Raw genomic sequence first — 22,692 nt, 5'->3', positions numbered from 1 at the left:
TTATTTTCTCAGTTCCTCATGACACCTCCAGAAAGGATGTGGTATTCCTTGTGGATGGTTCTGATGGCACAAGGAATGGATTCCCAGCAATGCGTGATTTTGTTCAGAGAGTAGTGGGGAAACTCAATGTGGGAGGAGACAAAGACCGCGTTTCTGTTGTCCAGTACGGTAGAGATCAAGAAGTTCATTTCTATCTGAACACATACACCACAAAGGAGGACATTCTTAACACTGTGAGAAGTCTGAGGCACAGAGGAGGTAGACCCCTTAACACTGGGGCAGCCCTCCAATACGTAAGGGACAACGTCCTTACTGCCTCCTCTGGAAGCAGAAGCCAAGAGGGCGTCCCTCAGATGCTGATACTGCTGAGTGGGGGAAGGTCCAGTGATAATGTTGACATACCAGCTTCTGCCCTGAAAGACAGTGGGGTCTTGATCTTTGGCATTGGAACCAGAAATTCCAGCAGAGAGGTTCAAGGGATTGCCACTGATCCTAGTTTTTCCCAGTCTGTTTCTGAATTCACTGACCTCCCCAGCGTCCAGGAGCAGTTTTTCTCCACACTCATAACTGTACAAGTTGAGGCCACACCCAAAACCCCAACAGTCACAGGTAAGAACGGATGCGTTATCTAGGACAACTAAAACAACACACATATTTCAGTCTCAGGTTCATGGAAGCAATGTTAACATAGTTTCTGTTTTGTTTCTGAAACTCTTAGTGGACCAAAGCATTGCCAGAAAGGATGTAGTATTCCTGCTGGATGGTTCTGATGGCACTAGGAATGGCTTTCCAGCAATGCGTGACTTTGTTCAAAGAGTGGTAGAGAAACTCACTGTGGAGGAGAACAGAGATCGAGTCTCTGTGGTCCAGTATAGCAGAGAATCAGAGGCCCACTTCTATCTGAACACTTACACAACAAAGGAAGACGTTGTGAACACCGTAAGAGGCCTGAGGCACAAAGGAGGGAGACCCCTCAACACTGGGGCAGCTCTCCAGTATGTCAGGGACAATGTCTTTACTGCCTCCTCCGGAAGTAGGCGCCTTGAAGGTGTTCCACAGATTCTGATACTGCTGAATGGTGGAAGGTCCTTTGACAATGTAGATACACCAGCGTCTGATCTCAAGGAGCTTGGTGTCTTGGTGTTTGGAATTGGAACAAGGAGCTCTGATAGCAGAGAATTACAGAAAATATCCTATGACCCCAGTTATGCTCTTTCCGTGTCTGAATTTACTGACCTCCCCAACGTCCAACAGCAGCTTCTTTCTGCTATGAGCACTGTCATTGTACAGGTCACAACCATGACACCAACAGTAAAACCAACAATTCTAGGTAAGATAAATATGGTTTTGATCAGTTCCATTTTCACTCTTACATCAGGATTTGAGTATTTGATAGCTTTGACATTTTAGGTAGATGCCTCCCGAGGCCTTTCATGTTGGATTTATTTCGTACCTCTGTAGGAATGTTCTCTATGATAGCACTCAGTCCAATGCACACATTGAAACTTTCTTTGAATGGTTGTTTGAGATTAGGGAAAGGGATGACTGTCATGTGAAGGAAGCAGCTTTGTCCTGTTTTTCCCTTACCTATGCATCATTTAATAAAACTATTTTTTCTGAACATTCACATTCTCTAGTTGAGAGTCAGGCTCCCAGGAGGGATGTCGTGTTCTTGCTGGATGGATCTGATGGCACTAGGAGTGGATTCCCAGCAATGCGGGACTTTGTTCAAAGAGTAGTGGAGACACTCGGTGTGGATGAGAACAAAGATCGCGTGGCTGTGGTCCAGTACAGTAGAGATCCAGCCGCCCAATTCTATCTGAACACATACACAACAAAAGGAGAGATTCTCAACACTGTACGAGGTCTGAGACACAAAGGTGGGAGACCTCTCAACACTGGAGCAGCTCTCCAGTACGTGAGAGACAATGTCTTGACTGCCTCCTCCGGAAGTCGACGCACTGAAGGTGTTCCACAGTTACTGATTCTGCTGAGTGGTGGAAGGTCCTTTGACAATGTTGACACTCCAGCTTCTGCTCTGAAGGAGCTTGGGGTCTTGATCTTTGGAATTGGAACAAGGAGCTCTGATAGCAGAGAATTGCAGAGGATATCACATGATCCCAGTTACGCTCTGTCTGTCTCTGACTTCACTGACCTTCCAAACATCCAGCAGCAACTTCTGTCCTCGGTGGAGTCAGTTGTTATTGACGTTACGCCAGAATCGACAACAGATTTAGGTATGTGTCATCACTGTTAATTGAGAGTCAGGAAGTGTTAGTAAAATGTCAGCTGAGTCTTAGAAACAACGGTATAATTTGACCACAAGCCCCACATTTCAACTGTCTGATTGACATAATCTATTTATTTTCTCAGTTCCTCATGACACCTCCAGAAAGGATGTGGTATTCCTTGTGGATGGTTCTGATGGCACAAGGAATGGATTCCCAGCAATGCGTGATTTTGTTCAGAGAGTAGTGGGGAAACTCAATGTGGGAGGAGACAAAGACCGTGTTTCTGTTGTCCAGTACGGTAGAGATCAAGAAGTTCATTTCTATCTGAACACATACACCACAAAGGAGGACATTCTTAACACTGTGAGAAGTCTGAGGCACAGAGGAGGTAGACCCCTTAACACTGGGGCAGCCCTCCAATACGTAAGGGACAACGTCCTTACTGCCTCCTCTGGAAGCAGAAGCCAAGAGGGCGTCCCTCAGATGCTGATACTGCTGAGTGGGGGAAGGTCCAGTGATAATGTTGACATACCAGCTTCTGCCCTGAAAGACAGTGGGGTCTTGATCTTTGGCATTGGAACCAGAAATTCCAGCAGAGAGGTTCAAGGGATTGCCACTGATCCTAGTTTTTCCCAGTCTGTTTCTGAATTCACTGACCTCCCCAGCGTCCAGGAGCAGTTTTTCTCCACACTCATAACTGTACAAGTTGAGGCCACACCCAAAACCCCAACAGTCACAGGTAAGAACGGATGCGTTATCTAGGACAACTAAAACAACACACATATTTCAGTCTCAGGTTCATGGAAGCAATGTTAACATAGTTTCTGTTTTGTTTCTGAAACTCTTAGTGGACCAAAGCATTGCCAGAAAGGATGTAGTATTCCTGCTGGATGGTTCTGATGGCACTAGGAATGGCTTTCCAGCAATGCGTGACTTTGTTCAAAGAGTGGTAGAGAAACTCACTGTGGAGGAGAACAGAGATCGAGTCTCTGTGGTCCAGTATAGCAGAGAATCAGAGGCCCACTTCTATCTGAACACTTACACAACAAAGGAAGACGTTGTGAACACCGTAAGAGGCCTGAGGCACAAAGGAGGGAGACCCCTCAACACTGGGGCAGCTCTCCAGTATGTCAGGGACAATGTCTTTACTGCCTCCTCCGGAAGTAGGCGCCTTGAAGGTGTTCCACAGATTCTGATACTGCTGAATGGTGGAAGGTCCTTTGACAATGTAGATACACCAGCGTCTGATCTCAAGGAGCTTGGTGTCTTGGTGTTTGGAATTGGAACAAGGAGCTCTGATAGCAGAGAATTACAGAAAATATCCTATGACCCCAGTTATGCTCTTTCCGTGTCTGAATTTACTGACCTCCCCAACGTCCAACAGCAGCTTCTTTCTGCTATGAGCACTGTCATTGTACAGGTCACAACCATGACACCAACAGTAAAACCAACAATTCTAGGTAAGATAAATATGGTTTTGATCAGTTCCATTTTCACTCTTACATCAGGATTTGAGTATTTGATAGCTTTGACATTTTAGGTAGATGCCTCCCGAGGCCTTTCATGTTGGATTTATTTCGTACCTCTGTAGGAATGTTCTCTATGATAGCACTCAGTCCAATGCACACATTGAAACTTTCTTTGAATGGTTGTTTGAGATTAGGGAAAGGGATGACTGTCATGTGAAGGAAGCAGCTTTGTCCTGTTTTTCCCTTACCTATGCATCATTTAATAAAACATTTTTTTTCTGAACATTCACATTCTCTAGTTGAGAGTCAGGCTCCCAGGAGGGATGTCGTGTTCTTGCTGGATGGATCTGATGGCACTAGGAGTGGATTCCCAGCAATGCGGGACTTTGTTCAAAGAGTAGTGGAGACACTCGGTGTGGATGAGAACAAAGATCGCGTGGCTGTGGTCCAGTACAGTAGAGATCCAGCCGCCCAATTCTATCTGAACACATACACAACAAAAGGAGAGATTCTCAACACTGTACGAGGTCTGAGACACAAAGGTGGGAGACCTCTCAACACTGGAGCAGCTCTCCAGTACGTGAGAGACAATGTCTTGACTGCCTCCTCCGGAAGTCGACGCACTGAAGGTGTTCCACAGTTACTGATTCTGCTGAGTGGTGGAAGGTCCTTTGACAATGTTGACACTCCAGCTTCTGCTCTGAAGGAGCTTGGGGTCTTGATCTTTGGAATTGGAACAAGGAGCTCTGATAGCAGAGAATTGCAGAGGATATCACATGATCCCAGTTACGCTCTGTCTGTCTCTGACTTCACTGACCTTCCAAACATCCAGCAGCAACTTCTGTCCTCGGTGGAGTCAGTTGTTATTGACGTTACGCCAGAATCGACAACAGATTTAGGTATGTGTCGTCACTGTTAATTGAGAGTCAGGAAGTGTTAGTAAAATGTCAGCTGAGTCTTAGAAACAACGGTATAATTTGACCACAAGCCCCACATTTCAACTGTCTGATTGACATAATCTATTTATTTTCTCAGTTCCTCATGACACCTCCAGAAAGGATGTGGTATTCCTTGTGGATGGTTCTGATGGCACAAGGAATGGATTCCCAGCAATGCGTGATTTTGTTCAGAGAGTAGTGGGGAAACTCAATGTGGGAGGAGACAAAGACCGTGTTTCTGTTGTCCAGTACGGTAAAGATCAAGAAGTTCATTTCTATCTGAACACATACACCACAAAGGAGGACATTCTTAACACTGTGAGAAGTCTGAGGCACAGAGGAGGTAGACCCCTTAACACTGGGGCAGCCCTCCAATACGTAAGGGACAACGTCCTTACTGCCTCCTCTGGAAGCAGAAGCCAAGAGGGCGTCCCTCAGATGCTGATACTGCTGAGTGGGGGAAGGTCCAGTGATAATGTTGACATACCAGCTTCTGCCCTGAAAGACAGTGGGGTCTTGATCTTTGGCATTGGAACCAGAAATTCCAGCAGAGAGGTTCAAGGGATTGCCACTGATCCTAGTTTTTCCCAGTCTGTTTCTGAATTCACTGACCTCCCCAGCGTCCAGGAGCAGTTTTTCTCCACACTCATAACTGTACAAGTTGAGGCCACACCCAAAACCCCAACAGTCACAGGTAAGAACGGATGCGTTATCTAGGACAACTAAAACAACACACATATTTCAGTCTCAGGTTCATGGAAGCAATGTTAACATAGTTTCTGTTTTGTTTCTGAAACTCTTAGTGGACCAAAGCATTGCCAGAAAGGATGTAGTATTCCTGCTGGATGGTTCTGATGGCACTAGGAATGGCTTTCCAGCAATGCGTGACTTTGTTCAAAGAGTGGTAGAGAAACTCACTGTGGAGGAGAACAGAGATCGAGTCTCTGTGGTCCAGTATAGCAGAGAATCAGAGGCCCACTTCTATCTGAACACTTACACAACAAAGGAAGACGTTGTGAACACCGTAAGAGGCCTGAGGCACAAAGGAGGGAGACCCCTCAACACTGGGGCAGCTCTCCAGTATGTCAGGGACAATGTCTTTACTGCCTCCTCCGGAAGTAGGCGCCTTGAAGGTGTTCCACAGATTCTGATACTGCTGAATGGTGGAAGGTCCTTTGACAATGTAGATACACCAGCGTCTGATCTCAAGGAGCTTGGTGTCTTGGTGTTTGGAATTGGAACAAGGAGCTCTGATAGCAGAGAATTACAGAAAATATCCTATGACCCCAGTTATGCTCTTTCCGTGTCTGAATTTACTGACCTCCCCAACGTCCAACAGCAGCTTCTTTCTGCTATGAGCACTGTCATTGTACAGGTCACAACCATGACACCAACAGTAAAACCAACAATTCTAGGTAAGATAAATATGGTTTTGATCAGTTCCATTTTCACTCTTACATCAGGATTTGAGTATTTGATAGCTTTGACATTTTAGGTAGATGCCTCCCGAGGCCTTTCATGTTGGATTTATTTCGTACCTCTGTAGGAATGTTCTCTATGATAGCACTCAGTCCAATGCACACATTGAAACTTTCTTTGAATGGTTGTTTGAGATTAGGGAAAGGGATGACTGTCATGTGAAGGAAGCAGCTTTGTCCTGTTTTTCCCTTACCTATGCATCATTTAATAAAACATTTTTTTTCTGAACATTCACATTCTCTAGTTGAGAGTCAGGCTCCCAGGAGGGATGTCGTGTTCTTGCTGGATGGATCTGATGGCACTAGGAGTGGATTCCCAGCAATGCGGGACTTTGTTCAAAGAGTAGTGGAGACACTCGGTGTGGATGAGAACAAAGATCGCGTGGCTGTGGTCCAGTACAGTAGAGATCCAGCCGCCCAATTCTATCTGAACACATACACAACAAAAGGAGAGATTCTCAACACTGTACGAGGTCTGAGACACAAAGGTGGGAGACCTCTCAACACTGGAGCAGCTCTCCAGTACGTGAGAGACAATGTCTTGACTGCCTCCTCCGGAAGTCGACGCACTGAAGGTGTTCCACAGTTACTGATTCTGCTGAGTGGTGGAAGGTCCTTTGACAATGTTGACACTCCAGCTTCTGCTCTGAAGGAGCTTGGGGTCTTGATCTTTGGAATTGGAACAAGGAGCTCTGATAGCAGAGAATTGCAGAGGATATCACATGATCCCAGTTACGCTCTGTCTGTCTCTGACTTCACTGACCTTCCAAACATCCAGCAGCAACTTCTGTCCTCGGTGGAGTCAGTTGTTATTGACGTTACGCCAGAATCGACAACAGATTTAGGTATGTGTCATCACTGTTAATTAACTGAGGACAACGCCCCGCATACAAAAGCATGAAAAACATATTTCAACCAGGCAGGTGCGCCTATTTCAGAAATAGTGATATAATTAATGCCTTACCTTTGATGATCTTCTTTTGTTGGAACTCCAAAAGATCCCAGATACATCACAAATGTTCCTTTTGTTTGATAATGTCCTTCTTTTTATCCATAAAAACTCAGTTTAGCTGGCTCTCTTCAGTCAATAATCCACCCAGTTCTCCATAAAAATGCATACAAAATTAATCCCAAACGTTAGTAAAAAACTTTTCCAAACAAGTCAAACAATGTTTATAATCAAAACTTAGATACCCTAATATGTAAATAAATCATAAAATTTAAGACGGAGAATCGTTATTGTCTTTACCGGGGATAAATACAAAAGAACGTTCTCTCTTCCACTCGCTTGGAAACACTTCAGCCAAAATTGGAGCCATTGCACTGAGAAAATACTTAAGGCTGATCCGGGAGTACCATGTAGAAGGGGCACAAGTAGAGAGCTAAAGGTGCCAGTGTCCGGCAAGAATGTGTTCAGATCAGGTTTATTGTAGATAATGATTCACCACACCACACCCCTCTGTATTGACAGTACTCACACTGAGGCTACACAAACATTGGAAATGTCCATAAACATAACGATATGCATACACAGAAAATAAGAATAGAAGAATCATATCCGAGGTATGTGGTACATCGCATAAATGAGCTAGCATGACTGGCTTGCACCTAGGCTAGCTTGCTAGAAGTAGCATGATGAAAATGGTAAAGGAATAATGAACCTTATAAACCTAGTAAATGACTCAACTACCTTAGCAACACCCAACGAAGCAATGATCTAAAGAAGCAATGACATGTGCAGAACTTACACTTAGATGCACGCACTAAACACAGGTCAAATACAATACAGATGAACAGTCCAGCGAGTCCATTCACTTCTGACCATGATCTCACTCTGACGGCAGGAGCAGAGTTCATTGAGGTGTATGGAGAATGCCGTTCCACAGGGATGCTGGCCCATGTTGACTCCAATGCTTCCCACAGTTGTGTCATGTTGGCTGGATGTCCTTTGGGTGTAGGACCATTCTTGATACACAAAGGAAACTGTTGAGTGTAACCGAGTTGCAGTTCTTTACACAAACTGGTGCACCTGGCACCTACTACCATACCTTGTTCAAAGGTACTTAAATATTTTGTGTTGTCCATTCACCCTCTGGGTCCTGTGCTTTGAATTAGTGCAACTTTTCTCCAATGATTAGTAGCGGTACTACACCCCAAAATGATGTCATCGTCAATGTTATATTTTCATTGGCTCGTGAGATTTAAACGGTCCTACACGGACTTCCACATTACTTACCCCAGTATATTTGGTACCAATGTTTTCGTCTTAAGCAGCGGATAACAAATAACACATTTTCTAAATATGTATGTGATTGTCTAGTTTGGATAGAGCATATACCAAACGAACGGGCTGCTCACTACGCGTTGTTTGGTGTGGTGTAGTTCGTCTGTGTTTGACAGAGGGGGCCAACTCCACAGTGAAATTCATGTATGGAGTTGTATAGAAATTGTGCAATTTGGTGATTTTCCTCCTGTTACTTATAACGTCATAATACAGTTGAACAGCATAAGACAAGCAATCCTTCAGAAACTGTCATGCCCCCTCAATTTGAAACAATATTTGAAACTGATTCAGAAGGTGAAAAGGTCAGTTCATTCACGTTTAAAAATATTAATACATTTTTTATTTGATACTCGAACGTTTTGTACAAATAATCTTTTTTTTTTTATGCATTTGAGCATGTGCTCTGCTAATTGACTACGTCTTACACAAATACTTTATATACCGGTCCAATATATTCTACAGTGTTGCAGTTGTCTGTGGAATAAGTGTTTACTACTCTATCCTTCATGGCCCTCTCCATATTGACTTTTAAACGGGCATAGCAAATATAGCCGAATAATCGCTCCAAGGTGGTCAGCTGAAGATGTTTTAAATTTTTGCATGGGACAATATGAAATCACCAATTACTGCACGTAGTGCCACTTTGTATTGAACAGGATAAGCATCAGTTGAGAAAGGCCACCCGGCTCATGGGTGCACCTTTGAGGTATTGGTAGGGGCACAAAAATAATGCTTTAATAGCTAACACACAAGCTCAACCAAACGAAGTGCTGGTACAATACCATTTCTATTTCTTCAAATCCAGTGACACAAGAGACTAAAAACAAAGATTATGTGTGTTTACAGTTTTGATTGATTGATTAGCTAGCTGTGGGTTAAGCAGGAAAACTACAAGTTCTCTTACATGGGAGTTTGTCAAAGTAGCACTACAGACAGAGCACAATCGCTACCACCTGACACATGCACCCAACCACCCAACAACGTCTATTAGAAACAGTCTTTTGCACTTTCGAGAGTGACCGCTGGGGTGTTGTTCTTACGGTTGAACTTGTAACTGGGTTTCAGTAGTTTGCATCACCACCTGTGATTGTGCAATGCTGTAGTCTAGTTCAATATTTTTTTTTTTTTTTAATATTCTGCTCAAAGGTTCATTACAAAAAATGTATTCTCAATAATAATGATATATTATATTTAGTGTCCTCTATTTCCCTAATGGGTGGGCCACCATTGACATTGCAGCTCAACTTGTGTTGTCAACAAACACATTTGATGTGCCTGTCTTCTCTCACAGTCACCACAACCGTAGTATTCACTGGCGGAGAAAAGAGGGACGTGGTTTTCCTCATTGACGGCACAACAGCGGTGCGCAGCGAGTTCCCCGCCATCCGTGACATGATTGGGAGGGTCGTGGAAAAGCTGGACGTGGGTCTGGATTGGGTGAGGGTGTCAGTGGTGCAGTACAGCGACGGTGCCACGGTGGAGTTCCTCTTGAACGAGCACTCCACCAAAGACGAGGTCCGCCAGGCCACGAGGAAGCTTCAGAGCAGCGGTGGGAACCGTCGGAACACTGGTCGTGCCCTTGAATGGATCTCCAAGAACATCTACCAGAAATCAGCAGGTAGCCGCATTGAGGAGGGAGTTCCTCAGTTCCTGATTCTAGTCACAGGGGGAAAGTCCAACGATGACGTCTCTGGACCGGTTAATCAGCTGAAGACCAACCTGGTTGCCCCTTTAGCCATCGGCACAAAGAATGCCGACCCCAATGAACTGAGGCAGATCGCCCTAAAGCCAGAACTTGCCTACTCCATTAACAACTTCGGGCAGCTTCCAACAGTGGAGCAGCAGCTTATTGCTTCAGTCAACACCATGACCACCACTGACATCTCCGGCAGTTTTGTTCCCTCAGTTTTGGATATTGGTAAGACATACTAGATTATTTAACCCAACGTAATTCTAAATAGTGCTTACCAATCAAAAATGTTTTTGAATATGATGGAAATTTATGTTATGTTTTGTATGATTTTGGCTCAACTGTTATGATCCCCTTGTTGACTTTTTTTAAAGATATTTTGCCAACAAGAAAAGTGAAACACCACCTGCTTTACTTTTTCTTGTGTCTTACTTCTCAGCTAACCTCAACATGGGGCGGAAAGATATCATCTTTCTCATCGATGGCTCGGACTCCACAGGCTCCAATGGCATTGCCCACATCCGTGACTTCATCCTCAACATCGTTCAGCAACTAGATGTGCAACTTGACCAGGTACGGGTCGCTGTCGTCCAATATTCCGACAAGGTCAAGACCGAGTTCTCTCTCAACTCCCACAACAAAAAAACAGCTGTGCTCTCAGCCATCAAAAGACTACGCCAGCAGGGTGGAAGATCATCCGATCTTGCCAACGCCATCGAGTATGTGACCAGGAATGAGCTGAAAGCCTCGGCGGGTGTCCGGCTTGCGCAGGCCTCCCAGCATCTAGTGGTCCTTACCGGCGGAAGGTCCCCCACTGACGTGTCCGTGTACGGCCCTCTGCTTAAAGGCTCCCGGGTTAACTGCATCGGCATCGGGGCTGGTGGAGCAGACTCCAGGCAGCTCAACCAGATTGCCACCAGCTCTGCAGATGTTCTCCAGGTACCCGCTTTCCCCGGCTTGCCTGTCATTAAGGAGAGGTTTATTGCCAGGCTGAACGGAACAATGCCTGTTGAGGCACCACCAGATTTTGTCGTCCCAAGTAAGTGAAACCACGCAGAAATGCATTCTCACCTTATTCTGTATAAGAAATGTATTGATAAATACAAAATAAAATGGAAATAAATACTGTAGATATGATTCAACATGGCACCTCTCTCTTTCCCTCTATCCCTCTCTCTCGCTCTCTCACTCACTCTCTCTGTTCTCTCTCTCTGCATCGGTCCTCCCTAAAGCCAAGGTTGCTGATATTGTATTCTTGGTGGACGGCTCCATCAACCTGGGCAAGGACAACTTCAAGGAGGTGATGGGGTTCATCCAGAACCTCATCGACCTCTTCTTTACTGAGCGTGACAACCTGCAGATTGGTCTGGCGAGCTACACCACCGACGTCACCGACGTGTTCTACCTCAACACCTACAAGAACAAGGACGACATAATCGATGCCATCAGCCGCACCGAGTACAAGGGAGGCCGCAGGATCAATACAGGCACCGCCATCCACCACGTACAGGAGAACCACTTCATCAAAGATAAAGGCAGCAGGAAGGATGAGGGAATCGCCCAGATCCTGATGATCATCACCGGCGGAAGGTCGGCCGACGACAGTAAGACCTCAGCTCTGGCGTTAAAGGCCACCGGCGTGCGCATCTACGCTGTCGGCGTGGGTGACATTGAGGATGAGTTGAACAACCTGGCGAGTGAGGCCTCCACAGTGGCCAGGGCAAGCACGTTTGTGGAGCTCTCTGAGCTCAACGAGCAAATCCTTGAGACATTGGATGATGAGGTGAAGGGAATCAAGCTCTGCACTGGCGTGAGCCAGGAGCCCTCAAAAAGTGAGAACCATTTTAATTTTTATTCCTTAGTGTTGGTATCAGGGGGACATAACATGGCATGTCTATTTCACTTCCTGATGATTGTTTTACTTACATTCACTTTCATATAGAACATTGATAAAAGAAATGACAAAAAAACATCTATATTAAAAGTTGTGGTACAGAGAAGCTCCAAACACCAACAACAAGCCAACCTCACCGTATATCCTCTCTCTCTCTTTCAGCCTGCAGTCTGGAGGTGTTGGTAGGCTTTGATGTGTCCTCACCAAACATCTTCCAGGCCCAGAGGATCCTGGAGTCCAAGATGGGTGCCATCCTCCAAAGGATCACCAAGATGACGGGCATCAGTTGCTCGTCGGGCCAGATCCCATTGATCCAGGTGGGCATCCTGGCCATGGATGCCGCCTCAGAACCCGTCCACCTGGAGTTCACGGACAACGCCGACATGCTGTTCGAGGCATTCCGAGCACTGCGCGCCCGCGGACCCTACTTTCTCAACGCCAAGACCATTGCCGCATATGGGTCCAGGTTCAAAAGCCGAGCAGCAGATGCGGTCAAGGTGTGTCTGTTTGTCTCTTTTTATTTTTTACTTAATGTAATTATCTTCATAAACATGTAACTGTGTGAGAGCAGATTTGAAGTCTGCCATTTTAAGTTTGACTTGAGAGTAAAGCAAACAAATTTAAACAAATGCCATTCACGATTAATGAAATTAAATGATTGTCCACCCCCCGCACAGGTTGTGATCCATCTGACTGATGGTCTGGATGGCCAGTATAATGAAATGAAGAGACAGGTTGAAGAACTTAAGATTTCAGGTGAGGAGAATTATTATGTCTGGAAAATAAACGGTTGAAACTGCATTAACTGAGAAACATCCTGGACAAAGGGAATAGAATCTGAGTCTTGTGTGTGTTGTGCCATGCTAGGTGTGAACAGCTTTATCCTGGTGGGTCTGGAGCGGGTACCCAGGTTTGAGGAGGCCGTGCTCCTGGAGTTTGGCCGCGGTTTCAGGTACACCAGACCCCTCAGAGTTAATGTCATGGACTTGGACTACGAGCTTCTGGAGGAACTGGTGAGTGGTGTCTAGGGTTGCAAAGCTACATGTAATTTATTAAAGTTACCAGAATCTTCTGTAATTAACAGGTAATCTATGGCAATCTATGATACATTTTGTAATTTATACTTGAATAACTTTTAAAAATGTATTCATATATAATATTACCTGTTTTACATCTGTGTCCAAATAATACATTTGTTTCTGGTGGATAGACCATATGGTTCCAGAGAAAATAGCCTTATTAATTAAAAAAGCATCTAATCCCAAATCGAATGAAAAACTCTTCCAACTATTGTCTTTTTCACAACTGCCATCAGTTTTGCCCCAACAAAGACCTATTGACATGGTATTATAAATGATAAGTGATTAAAGAAAAATATAAAGGATATTTCATACTGATTCCCTCATATTAAACACCATTGGTATTCATTAAGTTGATGGTTTATATTTAGGATAATGTTTTACAGCGTTGTCATTCTCTTCTTATTTTAAAATAATGGTAATCATTTTTTAGTTGATTTTTAAAATATATTTTACATGTGATAAGGCCACACTGAGGGCCAGAGATAATGACAGACACTTGTGATAAAATGAAGTAACCAAAAATGCCACTAGATGTATTTGACAAAATTCTATATCCTTGAAAGTGACCAAAAATCTGGTAGTTTACTGGTAAAATTTCAACCCTAGTGATTGCAACCCTAGTGGTGTTACAGTCACTCACTACTGAAATGTTACCTGTTTTTGTACTTGTACCTATACTGTACCATACAGCCCAACTGCCATGTAACCCAATTTTGCCCCACAAACGCTTTGAGGAAAGAACCTGGAGAAAGACTAAGGACAAGCTACAGTATGACCACATTGAACATCTTAAAGGAAGATAATTTAAGTCCCAGTCAAGTCACAGAGATGCACATTTTGATTGAGTGGATAATCAACCAATTATCTTGGCTGTACACAATTGTTTTTGTTCCGTCTTCTATTCCAACTTTGTAAACTTTGCAATTTACAGGACAACATTGCTGAGAGGGAGTGTTGCGCGGTGCCATGCAAATGCACCGGCAGAAGGGGAGACAGAGGAGCAGTCGGACTTGGAGGACTGAAGGTTACTAATGTTCTTTATTATTATTACTTGAACTTAAGTATGCTAATATTAAGTGTATAAATGAAAAAATGGCTAGGAAAATGTTTCTGTAGACGATGAAAGGCCTTGTGCTTTACTATTGTGATGAGTTAGTTATACTGTGTAGATTTATGCATAATATACTTCTTATCTTGCAGGGTGGTCCAGGCGGAGCAGGTGGAGCAGGACATCCCGGAGATGAGGGTGGATCCGTAAGTCAGATTTATGTTTATACTTTATCTGAAACCTTATTAATAACCGCACAAATACATGTTCAGCTTTCTTTCTGTCTTCTTTAGTAAGACTGTGCCCTCAGTCCACACTATACACCTGCTCTGAAGTTTAATAGTAATAATTCCAGATGCTCAAAGTGCAATCAAATAAAATTTTATTTGTTGCGTGCACAGGATACAGCAGGCGTAAAACAGTACAGTGAAATGCTTCCTTACAAGCTCTTCCGCAACGATGCAGAGAATACTAGGTCACAAATGTGTAGGACCCTAGGGTGATGCACGGCAACCATCGTCAATCTCAATGTTATTCGATACAGTGTACGTACACTATGTTTTGTTACATGAAATCTCTTACTTCTCGTCCTGTGACAGGGAGACAGAGGTCCTCCTGGTGTCAACGGAACTCAAGGTTTCCAGGGATGTCCTGGACAGAGGGGCATCAAGGTAAGTACCCACTTAGCACCACTGTATCAATCATCAGGTTAATTGATGTGAAATCATAATGGTATGTAGTACTTTTTTTGCATAAAATATTTAACAATAGATATCTCTTTTTCTCTCTCTTGATCAGGGTGGTCGTGGGTACTCTGGAGAAAAGGTGAGTTTTTGAAATTGAGAAATTGCCTTCAGGAAGTATTCACACCCCTTGACTTAAAAATAAATATAACAAATAAAACACTAATATATATTGATTAAATAAGTATTCAATTACATGTTAGAATAATTTTTGGCAGTGATTACAGTTGTGAGTTTTTCTGGGTAAGTCTCTAAGAGTTTTGTCACCTGGATTGTATAATATTTGCACATTATTATTATTTTTTTTATTCTTCAAGCTCTGTCAAGTTGGTTGTTGATCGATGCTATACAGACATTTCATGTCTTGCCATAGATTTGCAAGCCGATTTAAGTCAAAATTGTAACTAGGCCACTCAGGAACATTCAATGTCATATTGGTAAGCAACTCCAGTGTATATTTGACCTTGTGTGTTTGGTCATTATCCTGCTGAAAGGTGAATTTGTCTCCCAGTGCCTGTTGGAAAGCAGACTGAACCAGGTTTTCTTCTACTGAGGGACCTTGCAGATAATTGTATATGTTGGGTACAGAGATGAGGTAGTCAGTTATTGCACACAGAGTTAGTACATGTAACTAATTATGTGACTTGTTAAGCACATTTTTACTCCTGAACGTATTTAGGCTTGCAATAACACATGGGTTGAAAACTTATTGACTCAAGACATTTCAACTTTTTATTTTTTATAAATGTTTTAAAATGTCTGGGAACATAATTCCACTTTGACATCATGGGGTATTGTGTGTAGTAGGCCAGTGACATAAAATGTTAATGTAATCTATTTTAAATTCAGCCTGTAAAACAACAAAATGTTGAAGTCAAGGCATGTGAATACTTTCTGAAGGCACTGTATATTCAAATGATAATCGATACAGTATATTGATCACATAATACTGATCATTGTTTGAATGTTAATGATGAGTATCAACCCCCAACAACCCTTGTCTTCTATCAGGGTGAATTTGGAGAGATTGGCCTGGATGGCATCAATGGAGAAGAGGTAAGAAAAACATAACTTTAAGATATTTTAAACTATGGCATGGACTGTCATACCGAACTTCAAGGGAACAGTTACAGTTTTTAAAATCTTGGTCCCATGCCAGAAGGGCTTTTGAAATCCACTCTATAATCCACCATCTTACATAGCAAAATGTACCGTAAATCCAACTTTGAGTGCTTTTGCTTGAAGTTGTTCCCACAAATCAGACCCACAGTAGTAGAGACTAATATGATGACTTATGATTCACGTTTAGACCACACTGTAATGTGTGGCTGACTGATTTATTGCCTTCCACTAGGGCAAGAGTGGAGTCGCTGGACCCCCAGGAGACAGAGGAAACCCTGGGAGAAGGGTGAGTCCTCGTATGGTCATTGCAACCTCACAAATATAATGTTTTGATACTTTTCCATGCATTCATTAATTTTCATGATTCTGATATGGTTATCACTCACAGATACTTCTGTGTTCTTTGTGTTCAGGGACCCAAAGGAACTAAAGGACATGAAGGAGACATCGGGGATACCGGAATCCGAGGAGATCCTGTGAGTATCCTCTGACCACTTTATTCCAGATCAGAGCTTGTTTTCTTTACATAATGATTTTATTCAGGGCCAGGAATGGGTAAATTGATCCTGGTTCGATCATCATTTGGTATTACCTTATAATGATATCATGACAAGTAATGATTGGGATTCTTATGGTAAATATAACAGAGAAACAAACCAAACTAGTCAACCAATTATTTCTACCACATCATTAAGAGCCAAACTGATTCTGTATCTGATTCCATTTGATTTATGTTTCCCAGGGAACCACAGGGCGAGATAACAACGTGGCTGGACCTAAAGGAGACCCAGGCGATGTCGGCCCAGTGGTAATGTCTTCCTGACTCTCTTCCGCTCGCCAAGCTATAATGTGAACTGCTTTGGAGATTACAGTGTTTTGTATAGGAAATTAACTATCCAGTATCCAGGTATTCTTGATATTTTGAGTGCTTTTTTGCCATTGCACAGTGAGTACGAGTGAGCATGTTCATCACTCATTTCCAGTTTAAATAGTAACTTAAATAGTTTCTCTCACTGATGGACTTTGTCTTGAATCGTAGGGAGAGCCAGGGGACGATGGTAAGATGGGAGGCCCCGGTGAACCAGGCAGGACGGTAGGACCACTCTCTCTCTTCTTCTCTATTACTAAAAGCTCTTGTCTGATATTTGGCTTAATGTTTCATTAAACACAATAGTTGGGTCGTTCCACCAATTTGGTGCCTTTTGAGTGTAACTTAGTAAAAAAACAACATTTGATTTCACCTCATTTTAATATTTTGTCATAAAGAATACATTTTAATCAAATTGAAGTTTTCCCATCTCAAGAGGTTAAATAAATAAATGGCTATAGTAAGTGCCTGTTAAGTGACAAATAAAGTAACAGGGTTGACTGTAACAGGGTTAACCGTAACAGGTTTGACAATTCTTTAATTTTAAAATTTTGTCATAAAGAACACATTTTAATAAAATTGAAGTTTTCCCATCTCAAGAGGTAAAATAAATAAATGGCTATGGTAAGTGCCTATTAAGTGACAAATAAAGTAACAGGGTTGACTGTAACAGGGTTAACCGTAACAGGGTTGACAATTTATTCTTAAATCAGCCATGAATCCCCTTGTGACATTGGGAATGGATGCTTGTTGTGTGCAACAGGGAGTGGCAATCGCAAGCTTCACAAAATAATAACATTATTCAAATATTTCTAGCCCGTCAATATATGTGACCGGCCAGCTCGATTCAGTCTTCTGTAACAGAATTTTTTTACATTTTTTTTTTTTTACGTTGGATAAAAGTAGAGGCGCAGAGCCCTTGAATATTTTGGTATGCCTACTGGAGAGCTTTTCTTTGTCTACACCCATTCAGCATCATTCAGACCCTCTTAAGCCTTAGCCTCACCCATCTCTTTAAGGATTCCCATGTGAGGCCATGTGCTAAAAATAATGAATACGGTAGTGTACTAAACATCCTCAAGATTTTAAGACTAAAAGTTGGTTTATACTACGTCTATTAACATGTTTGTTGACATTTGTCACAGGGACATCCAACATCAAACAAGTATAAACAAAAGTATAAACACAAAAACTACAGGCTGCATGACATCAGCAGCCTGGTAGTCCAAAATGACATAACTTGTGTATTTTAAAACCAATAAACCCATTTGTTTAAAAATGTATTTAGTATAGGTCAATCTAGCAAACCAGGCAACTAAAACAAACTTTCTGAACAATGTTTTGGTTAGTTTCTAGCTTGTTAGCTAGCTAGCTAATGTGAAGTTAGCTGGCTAGCCAGTTCAAATAATGTCCATATCATATAGCTGACAACGTCTTAACTTCATCTAATTTGTATGAATTATTACAGGAAAATAAACTCACAACAAGATCATTGTTTACAAGTTAATGGCGAGCCAATTACAGAAAATAGCTTACGGTTGTGAGTGTGATGAAATAAAAGCTGAGCATTCTACCAGAGAATGTTTGAACTTGGACACTGTCTCGTTGGCCTAACGTTATATCTTAATTTGACTTTGGAGCAGGTCATATTGTTCTTCACATTACCGTCTCTGGTAAACACACACTATATAAAATAAAATCAAAGTGTATTTGTCACATGCACAGGATACAGAATGTGTAAATGGTATAGTGAAATGGTTATAGTGGAGTCTTTTGTTTAGACATGTAACTAACATGTAGCTAGCTAAACAATGAACCATAATCCCAACTACTAACATTACTACACTGCAAAAATCTGCAGGTAGCTAAACAAACTAGGTTCAATGTTAGCTAGCTAACTAACATTAGGCTATAACTAGCAATGCAAATGGCTCTGCGATATGAATAATATTACTACACAATCATACACGTAACATTAGCTAGCAAGCCAGTCAGATAACATTCACTAACATTAAGCTTTAACTTGCAATAAAAATGACTTTCTGACAAAATTAGAAACGTATCATATCTGAAAATGTAGCTAGCTAGACTCTGTTACCTGTATACATGGATGAACACTTCTCCCTCTCTGTCATGGATGCCATGGTTGCCCTTACTTTAAAGCTGTAATTCGGAGACAGGTGTTTTATACAACAGCCTTCTACGTGTTCTGTTTTTGACTCACTCCGCATATTTTCAATCAAACGCCTGAATTTTCTCCATCTCCTTAGCTTCCACCTGGCATTCCACCAGCCAAAAATAATAAAACCGGCTCACTTCACCTGCTGTACTGTATGATTTGATGTTCGGTGTTTCTTTCAAATAATTTAAAAAAAGAAACAGTTTCACCATATTAAAACTAGAGTTCAGTTCACATAACAGGGTTGGCCTTAAAACGAGTTACAGAATGAATCACTAATCACATTAAATAAATAATAATCTTCGAAATGACTTTGTCAAAGCAACAAAATAACTAAGGCTTTACAGTGATGGTGAAACTGGAGAGATTTTGTGATTAAATGGGTTAAAATCTTCCTAGAAGTTACACAGGGTTGACGGAGGGAAATGTCAAAATGCTGAATTTGGCACTTTAGCAAGTCTTTATCAAAAATGTGATATATTGAATAATAAATTGGATATATAAATTGGACATATTTTATAATAAATTGGATATATTGAATAATCCATGAGATCTAAATGAAAGGGCACTTCATTTAATATAACAGGCTTTTAAAATTAAAATGTTCTACTTAAAATGTCAAAATGCACTCATTTTGTGGAACTACCCAGTTTACTTACCTCCACCACATTATGAGGTAACTCAGTAATAACAGTGGCTGTTTAATTTGTTTCTTTCCTGTTTGGATTATACTAGGGTTCTGATGGTAGAAGAGGCCCACCCGGACAAACTGTAAGTGAACCCTGAACCTGACCACTTGATGCATTGCTTAAGAAAGCCTAATGTTTCTTAACCAAGCTACATTACTGTATCTGCAATCAGGCAAACCAGCACCCTCAATCCCCATTACCCGTTGCTATCTGCATATCTACGACACTTCACATGCACTCGTCAGACTTATGACCACACTACATACACCCACACTGTATACGTACTGTACATACTAGCACGTGTGTAGCATTTGCAGTAGCATATATGTAGCATATAGCATAATAACATTACCCACACTTAGCACACTTAACATTGACAAACATCAATTTATTTTGATGATCAAACTTAGCATATCTAGCTAGCAGCTGTCCTTACTTACATTGGGCTGACTTTCCTTAGTGCTAGCTACTCAATTATCTACAATAAACCCACTTCATCTAATTTCAACAAACTGATCATGTTTACTGAGGTCCACTCTCCGTGGGGTCATAGGAAAGCTAATGTTTCTGGTTTTCAGGGATACAGTATTTTCAACGGAATTTCCGTTTCCCCTAAAAAACGGAAGTGAGGACCCCGCTTTTTAGGCTTTTTATGCCTGCTAAAAAGATGGTTACCTGAGGTCTAATCATACACTGAACTTAATTGAGACATGCGTTTCTCTGATGTTATAGGGAGACCCTGGCAAACCCGGAGGTAACGGTGTGCAGGGAGAGCCAGGTATCGGAGGATCCGGGGTAAGTGCGTCCGTCCCCTCTGTGTGTTTTTTGTTGTTGATAGAACATTGTGTAGCTTAAGCTGTGCATGTATATCCTCCCATGCTAGATTTGATCAATTACTTTCATCACACTTTTATTGGTATCAGTCATTATGTGGGCTTTCATAGTAGCCATGTCTATACTGGAGCTAGGTGGCTGAACTAAGTCCAACAGGCAATTGTCCTTCAGATTCAAATCACACTTTTTTGTAATGCTTTGTCCTATTTAGGGCCAAGCTGGACCAATTGGTGCACCTGGTACCAGAGGTGAGGACGGGAACCCTGGACCAAGGGTAAGGAAACTACCAGAGCCATTTTGAATATGACACACCTCTGATATTGGCATGTCAGGTTCTGCAGTATGTTAAGACCTTAGTCTCTACTGTGTATCAAGACATAACGCTTCTAAAAGGAATGGTGCCGAAAACGTTGGTTCTAGTTAATGTAGATTTTATATCTATCTACCCATTCATCTTTGACCTAATTGTTTCAAACCGTCCTCCCAAGTGGAGCAGCAGTCTAAGGCACTGCATCGCAGTACTTGAGGCGTCACTACAGACCCAGGTTCGATCCCGGGCTGTGTCGCAGCCGGCAGCGACCGGGAGACCCATGATGCGGCACACAATTGGACCAGCGGCGTCCGGGTTAGGGGAGGGTTTAGCCGGCTGGGATGTCCTTGTTCCATCGTGCTCAGTGACTCATGTGTGTACAGTGTTTCCTATGACACATCGGTGCGGGTTAAGCGAGCAGTGTGTCAAGAAGCAGTGCGGCTTGGCAAGGTCGTGTTTTGGAGAACACATGGCTCTCGACCTTCGCCTCTCCCGAGTCCGTACGGGAGTTGCAGCGATGGAACAAGACTGAAACTACCAATTGGATACAACGAAATTGGGGAGAAAAAAGGAGTCATATATATATGTTTCAATGAGTGATGAATTACCATAGGGTTTTAGTCCTCTTTGATATAAGAAGTTTGTATGTTGACACATTTTAAGTTTGGACTTTGAGCTGTACTGCACATCACCATATGACTTGATGAAAAGGCATCTAATTGTGTATAATAGTAAACACGAACAACTTGTGGTCGGAAATGTGCAGTGCATTTGGAAAGTATGCAGACCCCTTGATTTTTTTCACATTTTGTTACGTTACAGCCTTGATCTAAAAATGATTGAAACATTCTTTCCCTCATAAATCTACACACAATGCCCCGTAATGACAAAGCAAAAACAGGCTGTTATAAATGTTTGCGCATGTATAAAAAAATGTATTCAGATCCTTTACTCAGTACTTTGTTGAAGCACCTTTGGCAGCGATTACAGCCTCAAGTCTTCTTGGGTATGACGCTACAAGCTTGGCACACCTGTATTTGTCGAGGTTCTCTCATTCTTCTCTGCAGATCCTCTCAAGCTCTGTCAGCTATTTTCAGGTCTCTCCAGAGATGTTAGATCGGGTTCAAATCCAGGCTTTGGCTGGGCCACTAAAGGACATTGAGACTTTTCCTGAAGCCGCTCCTGCATTGTCTTGGCTGTGTGTTTAGGGTCATTGTCCTGTTGACAACCTTCGTCCAAGTCTGAGCAGGTTTTCATCAAGGATCTTTCTATACTTTGCTCCGTTTATCTTTGCCTCAATCCTAACTAGTCTCCCAGTTCATGCCACTAAAAATCATCCCCACAGCAGGATGCTGCCACCACCATGCTTCACTGTAGGGATGGTGCCAGGTTTCCTCCAGACGTGACACTAGGCATTCAGGCCAAAGAGTTCAATATTTGTTTAATCAGAACAGAGAATCTTGTTCCTCATGGTCTGAGAGTCTTTAGGTGCATTTTGGCACTCCAAGCGGTATGTCATGTGCCTTTTACTAAGGAGTGGCTTACGTCTGGCCACTCTACCATGAAGGCCTGATTGGTGGAGTTCTGCTGAGATGGTTGTCCTTCTGGAAGTTTCTCCCATCTCCACAAATGAACTCTAGAGCTCTGTCAGTGACCATCAGGTTCTTGGTGGTTTCAAACTTCTTCCATTTAAGAATGATGGAAGGCCACTGTGTTCTTGGAGACCTTCAATGCTGCATACATGTTTTGGTTCCCTTACCCAGATATGTGCCTCAACACAATCTTGTCTTTGAGCTATATGGACAATTCCTTCAACCTCATAGCTTGGCATTT

At 42.4% G+C, this 22,692-nt stretch overlaps 1 protein-coding gene across 1 annotated transcript in view; it reads left to right on the top strand.

Annotated features, from left to right (window-relative positions):
- The window catches only part of LOC110519979 (collagen alpha-3(VI) chain), a 42,713-nt gene that overhangs the window by 425 nt on the left and 19,596 nt on the right, over positions 1 to 22,692 (top strand). The window contains exons 2-28 of the mRNA XM_090229532.1: positions 13 to 609; positions 719 to 1,330; positions 1,638 to 2,237; positions 2,374 to 2,970; positions 3,080 to 3,691; positions 4,000 to 4,599; positions 4,736 to 5,332; positions 5,442 to 6,053; positions 6,362 to 6,961; positions 9,692 to 10,318; positions 10,530 to 11,129; positions 11,323 to 11,922; positions 12,147 to 12,481; positions 12,662 to 12,740; positions 12,852 to 12,997; positions 13,998 to 14,090; positions 14,267 to 14,320; positions 14,714 to 14,785; positions 14,913 to 14,939; positions 15,869 to 15,913; positions 16,212 to 16,265; positions 16,393 to 16,455; positions 16,722 to 16,787; positions 17,019 to 17,072; positions 19,762 to 19,797; positions 20,448 to 20,510; positions 20,761 to 20,823. Coding sequence (XP_090085658.1) covers positions 90 to 609; positions 719 to 1,330; positions 1,638 to 2,237; positions 2,374 to 2,970; positions 3,080 to 3,691; positions 4,000 to 4,599; positions 4,736 to 5,332; positions 5,442 to 6,053; positions 6,362 to 6,961; positions 9,692 to 10,318; positions 10,530 to 11,129; positions 11,323 to 11,922; positions 12,147 to 12,481; positions 12,662 to 12,740; positions 12,852 to 12,997; positions 13,998 to 14,090; positions 14,267 to 14,320; positions 14,714 to 14,785; positions 14,913 to 14,939; positions 15,869 to 15,913; positions 16,212 to 16,265; positions 16,393 to 16,455; positions 16,722 to 16,787; positions 17,019 to 17,072; positions 19,762 to 19,797; positions 20,448 to 20,510; positions 20,761 to 20,823 — 8,427 coding nt within the window. The 5' untranslated portion in view covers positions 13 to 89. The remainder of the gene's footprint in view (positions 1 to 12; positions 610 to 718; positions 1,331 to 1,637; positions 2,238 to 2,373; positions 2,971 to 3,079; positions 3,692 to 3,999; positions 4,600 to 4,735; positions 5,333 to 5,441; positions 6,054 to 6,361; positions 6,962 to 9,691; positions 10,319 to 10,529; positions 11,130 to 11,322; positions 11,923 to 12,146; positions 12,482 to 12,661; positions 12,741 to 12,851; positions 12,998 to 13,997; positions 14,091 to 14,266; positions 14,321 to 14,713; positions 14,786 to 14,912; positions 14,940 to 15,868; positions 15,914 to 16,211; positions 16,266 to 16,392; positions 16,456 to 16,721; positions 16,788 to 17,018; positions 17,073 to 19,761; positions 19,798 to 20,447; positions 20,511 to 20,760; positions 20,824 to 22,692) is intronic.

Source organism: Oncorhynchus mykiss, chromosome 3 (assembly GCF_057628025.1).
Source record: "Oncorhynchus mykiss isolate SJ-2025 chromosome 3, ASM5762802v1, whole genome shotgun sequence".
Classification (NCBI taxonomy): Eukaryota; Metazoa; Chordata; class Actinopteri; order Salmoniformes; family Salmonidae; genus Oncorhynchus; species Oncorhynchus mykiss.
The sequence above is the reverse complement of the archived record's forward strand: the minus strand, read 5'-3'. Positions and strand labels throughout refer to the sequence as shown.